Raw genomic sequence first — 22,007 nt, forward strand, 5'->3', positions numbered from 1 at the left:
CCTATCTAGAGAAATAAAAGAGGGATGATAAATGTAGCCCTTGTGACAGATTCCCATGATTTCCCATGGCAGGTTCTCCATATTTAACTGTTCTTGTCCTCAAAAGCTTGTAATACTTCACTCAAGAGATCAGCTACGGAGTGCCTACGCATGACACTTGCAGGACTTCTTTCATGGCATGTGCCCACTGCACTATTCCTTTCATCCACCAGTCATATACAGGTCTCAGTTTTCAGTAAATAGTGACTAGTCTCTTTGCTAATATCAATGCCAAGTTGATTAATCTAGTGCTTAAAAGTTTAGATTTAGGTCTGGAGAATCCTCTGAGAAAGCACACCTCTGGAGTACACAATAACTCAAGGGTGTGAGGCACATCCGTCTGATATCAAGGAACCAATAACCCCCATCTATGGGCATGACCGGGCCATGTGCAAGAAGTCTGCAGCCAATGTATTAAACCTAAAAAAAATTCTGGGGACACCGCCATATATCTAAGTTATCTTTCAGGACCTGAGAAAGTCTGGTGTGCATACTTAAAATGGGTAAACTTTAATCTAGTGTTCCTGGATACCTTCTGGGGGTACGCTAATAGCCTATCTTAATCCTTCTCTCTGATCTCGTACCCCAAGTTAACCTCCCACTTTGCCTTAATTCAGTCTAGGTTTCTGCACATCATCTTGTTGAACGCCTTGCAGAACCAAGTTATCATGTGGAATGCAGTCCTCATCTCCATTAATAACAGCAAAACCTCATGTTACTGGGGTTCTTCTGTACCCCCCGCAATGAAATGAATGACTGAGTCAAAGCACCAGATGCAAAAAATTGTCCTCGGGGCAGTCCATATTCCTCAATAAAGGTGCCCAGAGAGATAATTGGCCCAGCCAAATAACATTCCCAATTATCAAAATCCCTGCCTCAGTCCAGTATGAGACAGGCAAGCAATGAAGAACATGGGAGGGGTCACCATGTGGAAGCCCGAATAATGGCAATGCAGGGGCATATGGGCGACATTTCAATGTCCTTCTAAGGAATCTCTTCCAGTATTTCATCACAGTAGACATCAGTAGAAGGTGTTTGCCCGTTTTAATTCTAGCATGCATTAGAAGCATAATTAAAGAGCCCTGGTTGGCTTTCCCTGTGTAGCCTCATGGAGACCCATTGCAGACACAGCTGCACACTGTTGAGTAAACTTAACATTGCCCTAAAAAGCCTTTGTTGAGAGCATTAGGTATAAGACAAAGGCTGATACTTGATAGATAATACAACATCAATTAATTACGGTTATAAAAGGGAATAATTCAGCTTCAGTTAAGATATGAAGTCAACATGAGTTTTTAAAAGTAGCTAATAAAATTCATGGTGTACCCCCTTGATGATCTCCAGTTGAGAATGTAGTATAGAATAATTTATTCACAACAGTGATACTTGGAAGCCTGCATCTGAGTTAAGTGTTACAATTGATACTAATCTTTAATAGCAAATTGACATCACTACTCTATTGTAATATTTTACTGAAGTTGGATTTTGAGTTTGGGCTACCTGCTGCCCTTGATGAGAACATCGATTTACATTCACTGTTCTGTCCCTGAAAATTCACAGGCAAAAAATACATCTATGTCTGTATCCTTTTCATGTATAGTTATCTTAAATATGTTTTTAAATAAAGCCAAAAAGACCAAACTGACAAAGAAAAAAAATATTGCAGATCCCACTGTACATTTCACCCCAAAGTTCAGAAAGTAAAAGCTGCCCTGGAGTAACAGAGGTTTCACTGCACTATTGGAGAATAGCAGAGCAGGAATTAATGTGCTTGTTACAGCACATTCAAAACTGGAAAGTAGCAGTTAACAATAAAAAGCATAAAAGATATTTCTGCATTATATTATACAATGCATAATAAAGTTTTCATTTTTAGACCTCAGACTCCGCATTTTAAATATGTCAACAATTGACAGACCTTTTCATCAGAAAAAGACCAAAGATTTAAAAGGGGGCGAGGGCCGAGGTAAGGAGATTGTCAAACTGTGGTCCTCATTACAACCCTGGCAGTCGGTAATAAAGCCGCAGTAATACCGCCAACAGGCCGGGGGTAAAAAAAAATGGAATTATGACCACAGCGGAACCCGCTTACACAGACAGCCACTTTAACACACCGACCGCCATGGCGGTAGCAACTAGCACCGTGGCGGTAACCGCCAACAGCCAGGCGCAAGACAATGTACCGCCCACCCTATTACAACAAGCCAATCTGCCAGCTTTTCCAGGGAGGTACCAACGCCATCTAAAGCATGGCGGAAACAGTACACAAAAGGGAAATGACTCACCTCTGGACACTCAAGGAAGAACCACAACGCCATGGAGCCCGAACTACAGGTGTTACCCATGCTGGTTTACCTCTTCCTACACCAAGAACACGAACAGCGGCGAAGACGACCACAGTGAGTACCGCTCCTAGCACACAAGGAAGGGTGGGAGGAAAAAGAGAGTGACACACACACGCAACATGCAACACCCCCTCCCAAACACCATACACACAAACAGATGCAACAACATTACATATCCATCCGTACCCCTCAGGAATAACACAAGGATAAAAGGAAGTGAGTAAAGTCAGTGTAATAATATAAATTTCCAGAAATACGTCCTCAAAGCACAAAACAGTACCTACAATATATACAAATAGAGGGACACTGCCCAGTCCAAAATGTCCATGGGCCACAGGGCCATATCCCATATTCCAAGGCCCCACTTGACTCCTGCCTCAATATGTAGAGAGCACTGCTGGGGCATCAGGTCGAAAATACACAGGCCCCTCAGGTGGAAGGGGATGGGGGGGACACCTCAGCCGGAAGATGGTACAACGCCACTGCTCCTGGAGGGGGATACATGTCCTGGGAAGTGCAAGGCCACAGTCTCTCAAGTGGGTGGTTTGCCCACTGCTTGGTCCTGGGGAGTGCAAAGCCACAGTCTCTCAAGTGGGTGGTTTGCCCATTGCTTGGTCCTGGGAAGTGCAAGGCCACAGTCTCTCAAGTGTGTGGTTTGCCCACTGCTTGGTCCTGGGGAGTGCAAGGCCAGAGTCTCTCAAGTGGGTGGTTTGCCCACTGCTTGGTACCAGGGAGTTCAAGTGGGTAGTTTGCCCACTGCTTGGTCCTGGGGAGTGCAAAGCCACAGTCTTTCTAGTGGGTGATTTGCCCACTGCTTGGTACTGGGGAGTGCAAGGTCACAGTCTCTCTAGTGGATGGCTTCTCCAGTGGCTCTGGAGGGGGATTTGTGCCCAGTGTGCTTCATCCTGGCAATGAGGGGGTGAGTCGATGCCTTTGTCCACTGGTTCTGGAAGGGGCCTTGTGCCCAGTGTGCTTCATCCTTGCAAGGAGTGGGTGAGCGGATGTCTTTGTCCAGTGGTTCTGGAGGGGGCCTTGTGCCCAGTGTGCTTCATCCTGGCAAGGAGGGGGGTGAGTGGATGCGTTTGTCCACTGGTTCTGGAGGGGGCTTTGTGCCCATTGATACAGATCTTGGAGGGTGCAAGGTCACAGTCTCTCACCTGGGTGTCACACCTACAGTTTTTGCATGGCCCATGACACACTACAGCCCAAGGAGGCACGACTACACACTGACTGCCGGTGGTGATGGCTGCTCAGTGGTGGCAGTGGCAGTGGCGGTGCTGGCACCAGTGCTGCCTGTGGTGGGTGTAGGCTCCAGCCCTTCCCCCGCATCCTTGGACGGCTGCCCACTGGGGCTGCTGCTGGCAGTGGTGCTGGTGGCGGTGCAGGTGACGGTGCTGGCGGCGGTGCTGGTGGCGGTGCTGTCTGTGGTGGGGGGAGGCTCCAGCCCTTCCCCTGCAGCCTCAGACAGCTGAAGTGCCATGGCTGGTGTTGTTTGCTCAGAAGTTTCTCCAGCACCAGGCTCGATATCCATCCTGCCTGCGGCGTCTGTGCCTTTGTCATTGCCCTTGGCAGCTGGTGTTCCCTTCCTGCCATCGGGAGCTGGTGGTGCCTCCTTGCTTCTGCCAGCTGAGGGTGCCTCCTTGCATTTGGCAGCTGGTGGTGCCTCCCTGCTTCTTCCAGCTGGTGCACCCTTTTTGGATTTGACAGCTGGTGCTGCCTTTTTTGCCCTTGGCAGCTGGTGCAGGCACACTGGCTGTGTGGGCAGGTGTCTTCACGGAGCCTCTCACAACTGCAGTGGCTGCGGAAACGACAGTGGCCATGGACTGGGTGGCTGAGATGCTAGCCTGAGTCCTGACCACCCTGGCCCAAAGTGAAGGACGGGGGTGGAGAGGAAAAGCTTTTTAGGGACACTGGGGCTGGAAGAGGGTGAAGGTTTGGGAGTGGAGGAAGAGGGAGCAGTGGTAGGAGGTGTCTGTCTGCTGTGTTTGGGTGCAGGTGAATGGGCTGGATGCTGTTGTGAGGTGGATGGCTGTTGGGTGTCTGAGTGCTTGCGTTTGTGTACTTTGGGAGGAGGGGGCACAGACACAGTAGGAGAGGACACAGGGGACGTGTGCATGGATATGGGGGTGGTGACTGCCAGTGAGGGGTGTGTAGTGATAGGCGTGATGGTGATGCGGTAGTGGATGAGGATGTAGTGCATGCAGGTATGAGTGGAGATGCTACTGGGAGGGAGGTGGAGGCGGAGGAGGAAGGGGACACAGTGGAGGCAGTGGATGTTGGTGGGTCTGCATCTGGATGGTGCTTGTGTGAGTGCCTGTGGGATGAAGTGTGGTGCTTGTGTTTGCCTGAGCCACTTCTGTGTGTTGATTTGGGTGCATGCTGGTCTGAAGGTGTGCTTGGGATAGGCTGGGGTTGAGGGGAATGGAACTGGGTAGAGGAAGTTGGAGGGGGGAGCCTAGAGACAGGGACAATGGCTGCCATCAGGGAGTTGGCCAGAGCCTGGAATTATCTCTGCTGGGCCGCCACGCCAGATTGAATGCCCTCCAGCAATGCATTTGTTTGTTGCAAATGCCCTGCCAGAACCTGGATGGCATTCTCTACGGTTGACTGCCCAACAGAGATGGATCGCAGGAGGTCAATAGCTCCTCACTGAGGGCAGCAGGGCTGACTGGAGCAGGGCCTGAGGTGCTTGGGGCGAAGGAGATTCCCACCCTCCTGGGTGAGCGGGCACGGGAAAAACACTGAGGGGCTGCTGGACGGCAGTGCTAGTACGGGGGTGGCGGCTGTACCTGTAGTTGGGGTGGCCACAGGGGTGTCCGCAACCACCAGGGAGCTTCCATCGGAGGAGTGTCGCTGTCCTAACTGTCCACTCCAGTCTCCGCTATGGTGATCCACTTGCCATTCGTCCCACTGGGGCCATCATCGGCGGTGGATTCGGCCTCATGGGCCATGTGGGAAGCAGCTCCCTCCGTTGCTGGTGTCTCTGCTCCTCCGCAGATGGTGCTTATGCACACAAGGACAGGGTGAAAAAACAAAAAGGGGGGGAGACAGAGGATGCACTTAGTCAATGCCAGCAACAACACCACTGTTGGCATACACAACACACAGGGAACAGCCCTATGCACTAGGCCATTCACTACCAGTTACAATGCTTGTCACCTAGCCATGGAGTACAATGCCTAATGCCAATAGCAGCACAGCTGAAACCCACAGAACCCTGCCCAGTAGTAGATGCCCACTAGCATATTTGGGGTTGGAGTGCATAAGACCCTGCCCATCATGGAACCTACCCTGCCATGTTCGTCTTGGCCTAGGCACACCCACAGACCCACATCCTCCACCCAGATAACACCTCAACACGCACAATTTTCTGATTCTGAAACTGTACTCACCCCCTTGTGGCTGCTGTGATGCCTTCAAGCGCCCATCCAACTCCGGATAGGCCACCGCCTGGATACAGAACATCAGGGGGTTGTCAGGGTACGATGGGCACCCCTTTCTCATTGGGAGGCCATCCCCAGCTGGGCCTCTGCCGTCTTCCATGCCCAGCGGCGCAGGTCCTCCCACCGTTTGCAACAGTGGGTGCTCCGCCTGTCAAAGACCCCCAGGGTCCGCACGTCCTTGGTGATGGCAGTCCAAATACCTTTTTTCTGATGGGCGCTGACCTGCAGAGAAAGATACATAGAAAAAGGTATTAGTCATACCGTCCGGCCTTTTACACTTATGGTCCACCATAGCCCTCCCATCCTCTTACGCACAGACACTGACCACCATACATGCAGCACTCTGCCCAGGACACCTCAGCCACCCCCCCTTACACAAGGCTTGCACACACAGCACTCCATGCATTCATGCTCCAAGAATTGTACTCACAGTGTACTCACCTGTTGGTCTGGAGAACCATAAAGTAAAAGGTACTGGGGTGGGACCCCATCTACCAGTCTCTCGAACTCCTCTGAAGTGAAGGCAGGGGCCCTTCTCCCAGACACTCGAGCCATGGTTGCTTCCAGACACGGGTCACAGCAGCACTTGCAGTGTAGGTCCTCTCCTGTTGCAGGTCAGGTAGCAAGTGGGTGAACAGATAGAAAATGGCGGTCACGTCCACGGCAGTGCGTACCGTCACCGCCAGCGTACATCAGCATTAGCTACTGGAACCCATAGGGCCCAATGATAACCAATGAGGTGCTGCATGGCAGTCGTCGACCACCTCCCGCAATGGTGCACAACGTCAGCGGAATTACATCATTTCCACTTGTCCCTCCACACAGGTCAGGCACTGCCATTTCAGGGGGGGCAGGCCATGGCACCTAACTGCATCACAGCAGACATAGGCACATTTACGGAACTACACGTTCACAGACTGTCTGTCACAACATGCAAGGCATTTCACTCTGAGGATATGTTTGAATATGACCATCTGCTCACCGTTTTTCACCCTAGAGTTCAACCGCTGAGGATGAATTGGAGATGGAGACATACCCCCAGGTACAGACCCCTGGTGGACCTGGCAACAATGGAGTAGAGGCACATTATCCACACCTATAGATTTGATAGGGCCACAATCCAAGAGCTGTGTGCCCAATTGGAGACAGACCTGATCTCAGCTATCCATCACCCCACTGGGATCCCCCCTCTTGTGCAAGTCCTATCAGTGCTACATTTCTTGTCAAGTGGCTCCTTCCAAGCGACAGTGGCCATGGAAGCAGGGATGTCACAGCCTATATTCTCAAAGGTGCTGACCAGAGTGTTGTCTACCCTGATGAAACACATGTGCAGCTACATAGTTTTCCCTCAGGTGGAGGAATTGGCCACAGTGAAGGCTGACTTCTATGCACTGGAACATATCCCCAACATCATTGGTGCTATTGATGATACACATATTGCATTTGTCCCCCGTGGAGAAATGAACAGGTGTACAGAAATCGAAAGAGCTTTCACTCTATGAATGTACAGATAGTGTGCCTTTGCGGACCTGTACATCTCCCATGTGAATGCAAAGTATCCTGGGTCTGTGCATGATGCCTTTATCCTGAGGAATAGCAGCATCCCATATGTGATGGCTTAACTCCAGAGACACAGGTTGTGGCTAATAGGTGAGCTCATGGTCCTCACCCAGTATCTGTTGGTATATGGATGTGGGGTTGGCCCTAAGGGTGAGTGTCTGGCTAACAGGTATCCCTCGATATTTACAGAAGACTCTGGTTACCCCAACCTCTCATGGCTACTGACCCCAGTGAGGAATCCCAAGACATGGGCAGAGGAACATTACAATGAGTCACATGGGCGAACAAGGAGGATCATTGAGCACACCTTTGGCCTCCTGAAGGCCAGGTTCAGGTGCCTTCATCTGACAGGTGGCCCTGTGCTACTCACCCAAGAAGGTCTGCCAGATCATCGTTGCATGTTGCACAACCTGGCCTTGAGATGGCAGGTGCCTTTTCTCCAGGAGGATGAGGCTGGAGATGGTCATGTGGCAGCGGTGGAGCCTGTGGACAGTGAAGAAGAGGAGGCAGAGGAAGAGGATGTGGACAACAGAACAACTATAATACAACAGTACTTCCAGTGACACACAAGTAAGACACTGTAACCTCACCTTTCATTGCTGTTTTGTGAAGTGAATTTTCTCTGGCTGGCTGCTGTTCCCACTACAAAGGCTACTTATTGTACCCTTTAACATGCCTATTTGCAGATATTTGTGTCCTCCTGTGGCTTCTGGTGTATTGACTGTAGCACATTACAGGTCATAACTATGTATACATCACTGTACAGTCTATTTGCAATGTCTACTGATTGTTAAAAAACTACGCCCCATATTTATACTTTTTTAGCGCCGCGTTTGTGCCGCTTTTTGACGCAAAAACGGGGCAAACTTACAAAATACAATTGTATTTTGAAAGTTTGCGCCACTTTTGCGGTGCTAAAAAAGTATAAATATGGGCCTACATCCTTAAATCATTTGACATACTCCACACTTGTTTCTTCCAAGGGTGTTTATTTCAGTGCTGAAAAGTAAAAGGGGATGTGTAATGGGCTTGGGTGATGGTGGAGGAAAGTCGAGGATAGGGTCCAGTCTATTGGTATCACAGATGCATTGTCCAAGGGGGCAAAGGATGGGGAGCAATGTCAGTTCAAGGTGGACAGGATGACAGAGTGGGACACAAGCGTGACAATCAGGGGAGTCTTATTTCCTGGAGGGGGTCTTGGCAATTAATGTTCTCTGGCTTCTGCCTGGATTGCAGGGACCATTTGCGTGATGGTTCTCCTTCTGTAGGGGATGGGGTGCTGGTGGCCTGTTGTTCCTGTGGCAGGGCCTCCTGTCCACTAGTGTCAGCAGAAGTGGTAGGCTGTTCTTCAGTGTGGCTAGTGTCAGGGGCCCGTTGGTGTGCCACTGCCTCCCTCATGGTGTTGGCCATGTCTGCCAGCACCCATGCAATGGTGACCAGAGTGGTGTGGGTGTCCTTCAGGTCCTCCCCGATCCCCAGGTACTGTCACTCCTGCAGTTGCTGGGTCTCCTGCAACTTGACCAGTATCTGGCCTGTGGTCTCCTAGGAATGGTGGTATGCTCCCAGGATGTTGGTGAGTGCCTCGTGGAGAGTCGGTTAGAGTCGGTTCCCTTGGCCTGTCCTCCCCCTGTCGCACAGAAGTCCTCCCAGCTTCCCTGTTGTCCTGTGCCTCTGTCCCCTGAACCGTGTGCCCATTGCCACTGACCCCAGGTCCCTGATCGTCTTCTGTTTGTGGGGTTGCCAAGGGTCCCTGTAGTGGTGGACACACTGCTGATTGACGTGCCCTCGGGACAGGGGTATGGGCCTGCTTGGTGCTTGGTGGGTGCTGTGGTGGTGTTTCCTGAGGGGGGAGGCTCTGTGGTGGTATGGGAATGTACCTGAGTAACTGACTGTCCGGAGGTCCCTGATGGGCCAGCTTGGTCATCCTGATCCAGGCGTGCAGAGCTGCTGTCATCACTGTGGGCCTCTTCTGGGGGGGACTAGATGTTGCTGGCACCTCCTCTCCGGTGATGTTGTGTGGGAATCCTGTGGGGATGTTAATGCAGTGTTATTGTTACTGCGTGTGATATCTTGTGCATGGGTATGTTCCCTCTATGGTTGTTATTACCAAGGCAGCTTTGGCTTGTGTGAGTTGTAATTTGGTTGGCTAATTGATTGTCACTACTGTGCATGCTGTAGTGATGGGTGTCCATGCAGGGCTGTGAGTGGTGTTCATGCATTGGTATTGCATGCAGTGCTGGGTACTGGGAGGGGTGGGTTGTGATGGTGGGGTGTTTGTGAGGTGGTGGGGTGATGGGGGTTGGGGTAGGGGTGGAGGTATGTGATGGCATGCAGGTAGGGGGGTGAAAGTAGTAAAGAGTTGACTTATCAGAGTCCAGTCCTCCTGCTACGCCTGCCAGGCCCTCAGGATGCATGATTGCCAAGACTTGCTCCTCCCATGTTGTTAAGTGAGGGGGAGGAGATGGGGGTCCACTGCCAGTCCTCTGTACAGCTATCTAGTGTCTTGCACCCACAGAACGCACCTTCCCCCGTAGGTCGTTCCACCTCTTCCTGATGTAATCCCTTGTTCTGGGTGCTGTCCCACGGCATTGACCCTGTCCACGACTCTCCGCCATAGGTCCATCTTCTTTGCAATGGACGTCTGCTGCATCTGTGATCCAAATAGCTGTGGCTCTACCCAGATGATTTCCTCCACCATGAACCTTAGCTCCTCCTCAGAGAATCTTTGGTGTCTTTGTGATGCCATGGGTATAGTGTGAGTGGTGTGTGTGAGGGTGTGTGGGGTGATCTGTTGGGGTGTGTGCTGTGAGGTGCGTGGATTGTGAATAGGTGATGGTGTTCTGTGGCTCTGGTTCTGTGGGTGCTCCTGGCGTGTCCCTCTCTCTGTTGTAAATTGTTTGTAGTGGTAAAGGGTTGTGGGTAATGTGGGCGTGTGTTTTATAGTGTGGGTGTATGGTTGTGGTGTGTGTATGTGTATGTGTGTCAGGTGTGTGTAGTTTGTATTGACCAATGTGGTGTTGTTTTGTATGTGTGTGTATATTTTGAGTGCAGCGGTATGTACTGCCAATGGTTTAAAGCAGTTGAAAGTCCGCTGTGGTGATTCGTGGGTCATAATGCTGTGGGCTTATTTCTGTTGGCATAACGGACTGGGTTTTGGTACCGCCATTTTATCACTGACCTTTGGTGTGGCAGACTTGTGTGTGTGTGTGTCTGTATAGTGGTGGATTTTTATGTGTGGGACATAATACGCGTAGCGGTATACTGCTGCGGTCGCGGTATGTTGGCGGCAGTCAGCATGGTGGTAAGTGGCACTTACCGCCAATTTCATAATGAGTGCCTATGTGTTATAATAAATACAACACTCTACCTAAAAATGGAACTTTAAATATGCTCACATTTCATAAATCAACCCTAGGCATTGTTTCTCTGGTACAAACATACTTGCAGCTTGAAATACCCTTACTTTCCGAATTGGGTACTTTGCCCAATGTATTACATTGGTATAACCAACATCTAATGACCGGTCTTCAAAAATCACAAACCAATACTAACAGTATATGAACCCAAAGTAGACTTCTCACTGAAAGATGGCACACTGGACATCTCCATAAACCTTGTAAAATCGTCATGAATACAGTCAAGATAATTAGCTGACCAGCAGCTCATTTACATTGTCACCCTATCATACATACACAAACAAAACCAGTCCCTGTAACACAATGGTCCTTGCAGAAATGGAGTTTGTACAGAGACATTTTAAACCATGGGCAAAGTGGGCAATTGCCAGGGCCCTCACCTTCGAAGGTGCCCCGTAGGAAAGTGAACTGTCTTTCTATTTTACATCTGTCTATTTATCAAACTCAGCTGTTAATCTATTATTCAATATTGTTTGGCATCACAGGACTTGAATTAGCAGAAAATGGATAACATAATGTAAAGTTATTCCAGACAGGGGCCTCTAATATTTGTCTTACTGGGGCCCCAAAAATCTTAAGGCTAACACTGTGTTTGCCTGGTTGTGAGGACTTAGGGCCAGATGTAGGAAGTTCCGATTTTGCAAATCGGAAATTGCGAGTCGGTGTGACTCGCAATTTCCAATTCGCAAAATCAGATGCAGAACGGTGTCTCAGACACCGTCTGCGATTCGCTATGGGGTCGCAATGACCCACCTCATTAATATTAATGAGGTGGGTCGCATTTTGCGACCCCATTGCAAGTCCCTGCACTCACAGGGATGGTGGCCTGCTGAAGACAGCAGACCTCCATGTCTGTGACTGCTTTTTAAATAAAGCAGTTTTTTATTTATTTTGCAGCCCGTTTTCCTTAAAGGAAAACGAGTTGCAAAATAAAAAAAATAACAAAACCATTTGGTTTCGTTTTTTCAGAGTAGGCAGTGGTGCATTGGACCACTGCCTGCTCTGAAAAAACATTTTAGGCAGCATTCACAAAGAAGAAGGGGGTCACAAAGCAATTTAGCATCATGATGCGAGTCACAAATAGGAAGGGGACACCCCTTCCTATTTGCGAGTCGCATTCTCAATTTGCGAGTCGGTACCGACTCGCAAATTGTGAATGAGCATCGCAATGAGCATTTTGCATGGCGCAAAATGCAAAATGCTTCCTACATCTGGCCCTTAGCAACACTATGAGGGCTTGTCTGGTCCCCATGATGTGTGATAAACATGCTCACACAGGCAAACACACACCCCCACACACATATATACATGCGTATACAGTCATTACAGTATATGTTTTTGCATTTAACTTGATAGTACTTTTACTTACCTTTGATGTTCCTTTAGTAGAATAATACAAGCCTGATCGACGTAAAAGAAAGAACATTTTTTTCCATGATTTCTTTCCATTATCCTTTACATGTAGATATCCATGAATTTCAGGAAATGTACTTGCGCTCAGCAACATCTAGGAACAAATTGTTTTATTATCAATTATAAAAACTATTTTATGATGTAAATAAAAAGTGATATTTGTACTATGGTTTTCACTGGCTTCCCAAAGAACTTCCTTAAAAAACTAAAGAGAGTACAGATTCAAGTAGTGAGAGGGCACGAAGAAGTTTGATGATATCATTACTAATTTGTAAAACAAGTCAGATTCAATGCATGGTGTGCCATAATAAATGTCCACATTGAAAGATGACTTGTTTAATTTAGCAGTTTGGCCACCTATAGAATCACTGCCATTGCCACTGGACAGTTTGACAGCCAGGTCACCATTGTTGAAATAACCCCATGAAATAACCCCATAACTAAATCCAAAGGTCTCATTTTGAGTGCTGTCTTAATTCCAGTGTGGCCGTTATTAGCAGTTATCAGCCCCATCAGAATTATGAGATCGTCAGAGACTCCTCAGAACTCTTAACTTTCACGCAGAGACTTTGGCTGCTGAAAGACCAGCACAAAATGCTGAATTACTGGGGGAACTGGACCCAGAATTGCCAATTTTCTGATACTCATTTATCAGTGGAGCCTCAGGCTCCAATCCATAATGTGTCACATTTTCCTCACCCCCAGAGTTATCTGCACAAGTAGTGTTCAATGCATAGGGAGAACTCAGCTATTATTGCACCACTATTTTACATACTTTTGGGACTATATGGTCATGTTTAGAAGAATAATAGAATATGATTGTCCTTCTTGCTATTGCTTTCTTGTGTTATATGTACATGTGCATGTTGGGAATAGTTATTTGTGTTTTTTCCACAATCTTTTTTCTTAAATGAAATATAAAAAATAAATATGGCCCGGTGAAATGCACCCAAAGTATGCTATTTTATTTCAATATTTATGTCATTGCTAACTGTGGAATGTTGTTCTTGTTCTCTTCAAATATGTCAATTTGCTTGTCTTTGATTAAATACTTTGATAGTCCTAGTCACAACTCATTTTTTATCTCTGGGATATTATTATAAAATTTAAAATGGAATAAAATACGACATGGCTATAGTAAATAGAGCTTAACAAAGTATGCAGAAAAGACATGGATGGATAAGAGAAAGGAGCAGTGGGTTATACTTAGAAACTATGAACATATATAGTGCACAGAGCTACTGACATACATCAGATGCAACATTTACATTTGGCAGTCATAAATATAGACTAGATAAAAAGGAGCAATAACATAATGGGTTGCAACAGCAGAAATTAGTTATTTTGGGTCTTGCTACAAGTAACCTCAGCAACTTGTTGACGCTAGTGTCATCAACCAAAATCTACAAAAAAGAAATATACGGAAAGGGGCTTTGGGTGAGCCCCTAACAGATGTTGTGCTGGGTAGGTAAGGCCGCTTCTGACATTGCTTGCCTGATGTTTATAAATTTGAACATGGAATTCAGCAAATACTTTAGTCACAAAGTAGTCCATATGAGCTTCTACTGTGGCTCCTGTCTGCTGTCTCCCAACTCTCTCGGAGGGCTATATTAGTGGAAGGTCCAAAGTGTGTAGCTTCAGTCACCTCTGAATGGGGTGATGTAGGCTCATGATAGTGCTCTGGCTCCTGCTGCTGCACCATGGTAAGCCAGGCACAGAAAGCCACTGGAAACAGATTATGCAATGGGCTCCCAGCAAATATTGTTGATTAAAAGGGGAATACTTTGGTCTGAGAATGTCCCCAAATGAATGTGAAGAAGCTGCAGTTTTGATGCGGCACATCACCTTACAATGCAAAGGACGTAGGAGCAGGAGCCATAGCAGAGTGGTGCAGATCATTTGTGGAGCGGCATGGAACGTGGTGCAGGAAGCGGCTGCTGCAACTGTTGCCATAGCCGTTGTCTTAGCTGCCACTAGTGCACTAGATCAGGCCAATGGGGGGCTAGTGGGGGCACCGGGATCTCGACGAAGCAGATGCCACAATATTCACTTTAAGACACAGTCCCGCCTCGGTCTCGCTGCGCAGTGAGTGGTGCCACAGTAATGTGCCAAAGGGATTGGGAGTGCAGGAGTGCAGCAGCACTAACTGGTTGTGCTGAACTAGGGGTGCCAAAGGGGCAGTAAATACAAGGGACAGACAAAAGGCCCCAGAAAGATGCCTGCACTATATTGCTTCCTCATATTGCCCCTTCATATCACCATCACTGCTGAGGCATCTCAGGCTGAGCGTGGGGGCTGTAGACAGCCTCCACCAAGAGTGAGTCTGGCCACCCTGTGGAAGCGGCCCAGCCCAGACAGGATGTGGGTTCCGGGCCAGGCTGGTGTACTCCTGCTTAGTTGCTACTGTTTTAATCTTTTTATCCTCTGGCACTGGTTGTTGCCCTGAGACCAGAGACTAGAGACCCCTCAGAACAACTAGGAGCTTCCAGGACGCTGGATGCTGGTGGTCATACTCTCGGGCACTATCATGCATCAAATTAATAATTCAATGGCTGGCACAGCCCTTTTTTTCTGTCACTGCAATCTCCATGTGGCAACTCCTAAATTGGGCGGTCCCTGTTGGTGCTCCTTGGTGTCTGCCAGCCTGCCAATGCCTTCTTCACATCGGTTTTGTGCCAGTTTCAAGGCTAAAGGACACAGGATAAAGAATTTATACTAAGGAGGACACAGAGTGTGGTTCAGTGTGAGGTCAGAGCCTAATTGGTGCACTATCTGTCCTGCACCAAGAGAAATGTGAGCACAGTGTGAGAGAAGAAAAGAGAGAGAGAAGAGAAAGAAGGTATTGTGTTCAAAGCAAAGTTTCCTATACCAGCTTTTCTACTTTTCAGTACTGGCCCCAAGGGGTGTTGGAAGGGTTTAAGAGCTCTGTTCCCTGGATAGAGTCGGTGGAGTGTGGAAGTGGCCTATCTAGGTCTGTGGTGTGCCTTGCACTCCATGGAGTACCCCTGTACCCTTGGTTCTTCATTTGTGGATCAATTTCAGATCACAATTTCAGCCTGTTCATTTGTGAAACAGGTATAACAGCCCGGAGACTCAGCTGAAGCTGACTGATCTTCATGAGACCCTGTATAAAAAACGAATTTAATCCACTTAGAAACAAGGTGGCCATTTTGACCCTGGTGAAAAGGTTGAATACAATCTTCTCCTTTTTCCAAAAAAGGAAACATCCTACATGAGGTTAAGCATGATGACCCTATTTAAATATGAAGGCCAATATGGAGGTCTCCGGTACATCTGCAGTTGTAGAAACAATTACAAATCCCATTTTAACCCCTGAGCAATACCAAACTGCTTTAGAATCCATACAATCTGCAGACTCCACTTCTGAGGACTTGAGTAACCTTCCTATTGAGGATTTTATCTTACCAAACTTTGATATTAATTTGAGGAACCCCATATCAATGACTTTCGGCACACCTAAGATTTCAGTGAACCCATCACAGGCTTCTAGCTTAAAGCTTTTCACTAGTACACCATCAGATCAGTCATCTTCATTACTACAGACTTCTGCATACCGGAATTAGAAGTACCTGGAACATTATCCTGATAACTTCCTGGCCAATATGTGCTTATTTCAGAATCTTTCAAATGCATGGAACAAATTCTGTCACCTGCTTTAGAACTATAAGAAAAGTCAGTGAATAACTCAGACCACATTTTGAAAGTGTGAATGGGATCAAAATATGAGGGGATGTCCTCCAAGGAGGACCTTGAAATTGCTACAAACGAGGCCTGTAGAAAGCTGGGCCTCTTGGATCCTGGCTTACATACTGGAGCCTCAGAGAGCAAGATGCCCGAGTGTGCCCCCCAATGAGCTCAAACGTTCGAGTGGGGAACACAAGCTGGTAAGCCTCAAGTTTCACCTGAAGCAGCCCTTGGTAAGAATCTGGCGAGTACAGAAAGCTCTGTTTACTCACTAAAAAAGCTCTTCGACTCAGGCTCTCCTAACCCTGCTGTTTCTAATCCATTGTTCAAGGCCACATGTCCTGAGTTGGAGGCCTTTCCTTTCTTTAGACCATTTGACCGAGCCACAATGTGCTTGGCTGTTTCTTTGGTTCCGGCTCTATCTAAAGAGAAGGCAAAAACTAAAAACTGAGTTTGAAAAAAAAGAGCAAACGGAGAATGTCAAAGAAAATTGCAAAAAAACTTTGCTTCCAAGAGGTGGAAGACCCTGGTGTCCTAGCCACAAAGATGGACAATTGTCATATAAATCCACAAGTCAACAGAGAGTCCCAAACACCTTCAGGAGAACAAGTTACGGTAGACCAGGCATCTTCGCATTTGAAACTCAGATCTGACTCTTTTATTGCTGCATCAAAAGTAACTTTAAACATCAAGCATCTGAGTGGGAATATTCCTCCATCCTCTCATGTGCCCATTTATGTTCCTGTGGACACCTTTTGGTCAGATTCTGTAGCATTATTTGACCAACGATGAACCATTCCTTTTTATCATCTTGTTTTGCGGTCATTAAACATTTTAAAATGATTCAAAGTAGTGATATCTCTCTTCTATGTTTATCACATTCTTTTAGAGTGTTAAAGACAAGGGTCCATTTTTATTCCAAAAATTGTTGTCAATCTGGTTCTTCAAAATAGTGACCTGCTGCAGTGCAGAGGTATTGATGTAATTCCTGTCTCTGTTGAAAATCAAACCTCTAATGGACATTACGTTCCCTCAAATCTTGCATTGTCTGATTAATACTCGCTGTCTTCACATGAGTTAACAACTAATGACTTAAAACGCTTGAGTGTCTCTGTAGTGAAGGGAGGGAGATCAGTAAAACATTTTGGGTTTAGTGACCCTGTTCTTTTACCACTGAAGCAGAGGATGAGCATATGAAATGGAACTGATGGCCAGTTCACTAAATGGCACCCGGGTGTTGGAGCACAACTCAAAATTCCATCATTAGCAATAATATAAAAGTGGTTTTCTGGAATGCAGCTGGGAAAATGAATTCTCCATAGAAAATGGATTTCTTAAATAGGTTAAAATCTGATATGATCTGCATCCAGGAAACATGGTGTACCTCTGACTTCTTATGTGATAGTTCTTTTGTCTTACTCTGTAATGCGTTCCCTTCCAAGAAATAGCACGCAAAAGGTGGAATAGCTATCCTGCTGAGCAACGAGCTAAAATGGGAATATCATAGCTTCAAAGACCCTTCTGATCTTTATCAGATTTTGAAGACTGTTTCTTATGCTGATGGACGTATGAGAGTTCCACTGTTAGTGGTAAATGCCTATATTCCCCCAGACAAATGTTGTAATCACATGCTTCTTGATATATTCACCTAGATGGTAACGATTGGAAATAATGAGGGGGAATATCAAGTTTTACCAGTCGGAGGCTTAAATTGTGAATTTTCTAATCACTCTATTAGCCTATTCTCCGATACTGAGAAGGGAACTTAATCTAACATACTGCCATTACTATTTCTATTAAATATATGAAAATGGATAAAACAGGGCTTTCACTTCTCGGTCATTTAAGAAAGAATGGTCATGTGATTTTAAATGGTAGATTTAACATGGACTCTCCGGCCCAGTGAACCTCCATTATTGACTATATTATTGCTTTCCACCCTACAGCTCAATACATTACTGACTTGATGGTTTTAGAATCTTCACTCAGTGACCAAAGATTACTTTTTTTCTTTAGCTTTAAGCCTGTCTTTTGTAGGGTCATGGAAATTTAATTGATATGGGTAAAGCTTTGTCTTAAGCCAATGGGTTAGGTGCTTTCTATCATGAAGTAGGTAAGAGGCACTTTTCCCACCTTCTTGCTGGTTATCAGGCCAAGATCTCTTCCATCATGATGTATGCGGTGGAGCTGATAGATGCAGAAGATTGGAGTTTCCTGGATAAAATCGAAGGTCACATTTGAAGACGTTTGACTTCCTGTAACACCTTAGCACCGACTGCCACTCTAAAATTGGAGCTCAGGATAAAATCTTTTTTTGTACAAGGCCTGGTAGGAGTGATTTGATGGGCTTCCTGTTTGATACGAAACAGCGTTTCTTCATTAAGGCACCTTATATATAAAGACATCTTTGATTTGAAGGGAGAGAAGTCTCTGTTTTCTAGAAATATTACATATGCTCTAGAACAACTGGAATTGGACCAAAGCCTGATATTTTCTTTGTCAACAACCCAGCTAAAAGCTTGCCTAAAGCAAGTTTCTACAAATGTAAGTTATTGTTTGGACTCAAATTTCTGTAGTCAAAAAAATAGATATGGCATTTTGGTCAATTCTGCTACTATAAGAGGACTGCAACCATATCAAGTGTGGAATATGCCATATGGGGTTAGGCGCTTTTGCACTTTGTTAAGATGGGACATGCTTCCCTTAATGTTTTTACCTTCTAAATGGCACGATATTTCAAATGTTTGTGGTTTATGCCAAAACGGAATTCAGGATCTAAAATATGTCCTATTTGTTTGTCCTGCTTTTCAGCTATTGTGATGAAAGTTGTTGAGACTTCTTTTTTTAAAACATTTGTGTACAATCAACAGCAGAGGCCCTTCAATTGTTATATACTCTTCCCAACTAAATGTTTTGCTTCCAGTTTTTAACTTTTGAAAGCTTTTTAACCCCTTGGGTGCCACGGACGTAACCAATACGTCCTTGTACTGGCCCTCGGGGGAAGCGCTAGCTCTCCCCACGAGTGCTGTGCCTCCACCCCCCAGGGCAGGTATGGAATGGGAATCGCTTCCCCTTCCACCCACACCCCCTCAGCCCCCCCAGTGACATCTGATGACATCAGTGCACGATCGGCCGCTGACCTCATCATAGTTCACCTCCCATTGCACTGGAAGCATGCTTCCAGTGCCATTCAAAGAGAAATGGTTTTGTTTCTTTTCCGATCAGGAGTGCGGAGGTCAGAGAGGCATGACAAGGGAAGGAAAGGCTTTTCCTTCCCTTTTCATGTCTCTCTGAGCTTCGTGCTGCAGAAATGCCACTAGACACCAGGGATGTATTTTTTCTTTTTGTTTTGTTTTATATGGGGAGCGACCCATAAAGGCAAGGGTCACTCCCCAGGGGGCAATAAAGTTATTAGGCCTTTTCTGCAACCCCCGGGGCAGATCGGCCTATACTGATTAGGCCGATCTGAAATTGGCATAAGAGGAGTGACCCCTTTGGCAAGGGTCATTCCCCAGGGGGCAATATTTTTATTGGCCTTTTCTGCCCCCCTCCGCGGGGGCAGATCGGCCTATATTAATTAGGCTGATCTGCCCCTGAAGGAGCAGAAGCCACTAGACACCAGAGATTTTTTTTGTTTACATTGATATGGGGAGCGACCCCTTAGGCAAGGATCGCTCCTCTGGGGGGGGAAATAATTTTTAGGCCATTTCTGCTCCCCTTGAGGGCAGATTGGCCTGTTTTTATTAGGCCAATCTGCCCCCAAGGGGGCCAGAAACCCCTAGCACCAGGGATTTATTTTTTTGTTTTTTTTACTGATGGGGAGCGACCCCTTAGGCAAGGGTCGTTCCCATGGGGCCAAATTTTTTTTAGGCTATTTCTGCCCACCTTGGGGGCAGATCGGCCTATTTTTCTTAGGCCAATCTGTCCTAAGGTAGGCAGAAACAATTAGACACCAGGGATTTTTTGTTTTGCTCCAGTTTCATGCAAAGGAAGCGACCCCTTACGCAAGGGTCGCTCTCGTGGGGGGCAAATCTTTTTTAGGCCATTTCTGCCCCTCTTGGGGGCACATCAGCCTATTTTTGTAAGGCTCATCTGTCCCCCCAGGGGGGAAGAAACCCTACCAGGCACCAGGGAAGAATTATTTTTCAAAAAAAGAGGGTGGGCCACCGGAAATGAATGGGGACAAAGTTGTTCTGCCCTCCGGTGGGCAGATGGGGCAATTACCCCTGGTACACTCCTGGGGCAGGAGCCTACTAGATGCCAGGGAATAAAAAAAAATACTGGGGTGGTGGCTACCAACCAGTATGGGCATGGTTATGCCCCCACCCCAACTGCTGAAGGGGGTAACAGTCTCTCAGATCTCCCCTGCTCATGGAAACATCTTATCCCACAGCAATGGTGAGGGCTGCACTTGGGATGCTGTCATATAGAAAAATCTACAAGACTTAGACACATCTAAAAACTAAACATCTGGGTGAGTCCAGGGAGGTGTGCTTCATATGCACCCCCCACCATATTCTTACCCATAATGGCCTGCAAACCTCAAACTTTGCTGGAAATCACAAATGTTTCCCACATTTTTGTGATGGAACCTTCCGGAATCTGCAGGAATCCACAAAATTCCTACCACCCAGCATTGTTGCATCTATACCAATAAAAAGTCTTCCCCACTTGCCAGCCTAAAACCTTTTTTTTTCAAGCTGCCCCTTTGGACCCCTTTGGTTCCTCCTCATTTTTGACATGTTTTGGCTTTTCCCTGTCACAGGCACTTGGCCCACCCACACAAGTGAGGTATCATTTTTAACGGGAGACTGAGGGGAACGGTGGGTGGTAGGAAATTTGTGCTGGTGCAGTGATCCCCCAAAGAAATGTGGGAAAAATTAGATTTTTAGCTAAATTTGAGGCTTGCTGAGGATTCTGGGTAGGAAAACACTGGGGGTTTTACGAAAATCATACCTACCTGGACTCCCTTGAGTGTCTAGTTTTCAGAAATGTTTAGGTTTGGTAGATTTACCTAGATGGCTGCTGAGCCCAGGACCAAAAACACAGGTGCCCCCGACCAGCAAAAACAGGTAGTTTTGTATTTGATCATTTTGATGTGTCCAAATAGTGTTTTGGGGCATTTCCTTTTGCAGGCACAAGGCCTACCCACGCAAGTGAGGTGGCATTTTTATTGGGAGACTTAGGGGAATGCTGGGTGGAAGGAAATGGGTGGCTCCTCTCAGGTTCCAGAATCTTCTGTCACCGAAATGTGAGCAAGAGGTGTTTTTTTGGCCAAAATGTGAGGTTTGCAAAGGATTCTGGGTAACAGAACCTGTTGACAGCCCCACAAGTCATCCCATCTTGGATTCCCCTAGGTGTCTAGTTTTAAAAAATGCGCAGGTTTGGTAGGTTTCCCTAGGTGTCGGCTGAGCTTGAGGCCAAAATCCACAACTAGGCACTTTGAAAAAAGCAGCTCTGTTTTCTTTGGGAAATTGTGATGTGCCCATGTTGTGTTTTGGGACATTTCCTGTCTCGGGCACTAGGCTAACCCAGACAAGTGAGGTACCATTTTTATCAGGAGACTTGTTGGAATGCTGGGTGGAAGGAAACTTCTGGCTCCTCTCAGATTCAAGAACGTGAGGGAAAAGTGTTTTTTTGCCAAATTTTGAGGTTTGCAAAGGATTCTGGGTAGCAGAACCGGATGAGAGCCCCACAAGTCACCGCATTGTGGATTCCCCCAGGTCTCTAGTTTTCAAAAATGCACAGGTTTGGTAGGTTTCCATAGGTTCCTGCTGAGCTAGAGGCCAATATCCACAACAAAGCACTTTGCAAAAAACACATCAGATTTTAATGTACAAATGTGATGTGTCCATGTTGCATTTCCTGTCGCAGGCACTAGCCAATCCACGCAAGTGAGGTACCATTTTTATCAGGAGACTTGGGGGAACACAGAATAGAAGAACAAGTGTTATTGCACCTTGTCTTTCTCTACATCCTTTCCTTCTGCATGTAAGACAGTGTGTAAAAAAGAGGTTTATTTGAGAAATACACTGTAATTCACATGCTAATATAGGGATCCTGGAATTCAGGGATGTGCAAATAAC

At 46.7% G+C, this 22,007-nt stretch overlaps 1 protein-coding gene across 3 annotated transcripts in view; it reads right to left on the reverse strand.

Moving 5' to 3' along the window:
• The window catches only part of GRB14 (growth factor receptor bound protein 14), a 1,076,705-nt gene that overhangs the window by 391,070 nt on the left and 663,628 nt on the right, over nt 1-22,007 (reverse strand). For 2 of the 3 annotated variants that reach the window (XM_069224269.1, XM_069224268.1), the window contains exon 5: nt 12,173-12,310. The exons of the other annotated variant lie outside the window; for it this stretch is intronic. In XM_069224269.1, the coding sequence (XP_069080370.1) occupies nt 12,173-12,310 (138 nt within the window). The remainder of the gene's footprint in view (nt 1-12,172; nt 12,311-22,007) is intronic. 3 annotated transcript variants of the gene reach the window in all.

This window comes from Pleurodeles waltl, chromosome 3_1 (assembly GCF_031143425.1).
Source record: "Pleurodeles waltl isolate 20211129_DDA chromosome 3_1, aPleWal1.hap1.20221129, whole genome shotgun sequence".
Classification (NCBI taxonomy): domain Eukaryota; kingdom Metazoa; phylum Chordata; class Amphibia; order Caudata; family Salamandridae; genus Pleurodeles; species Pleurodeles waltl.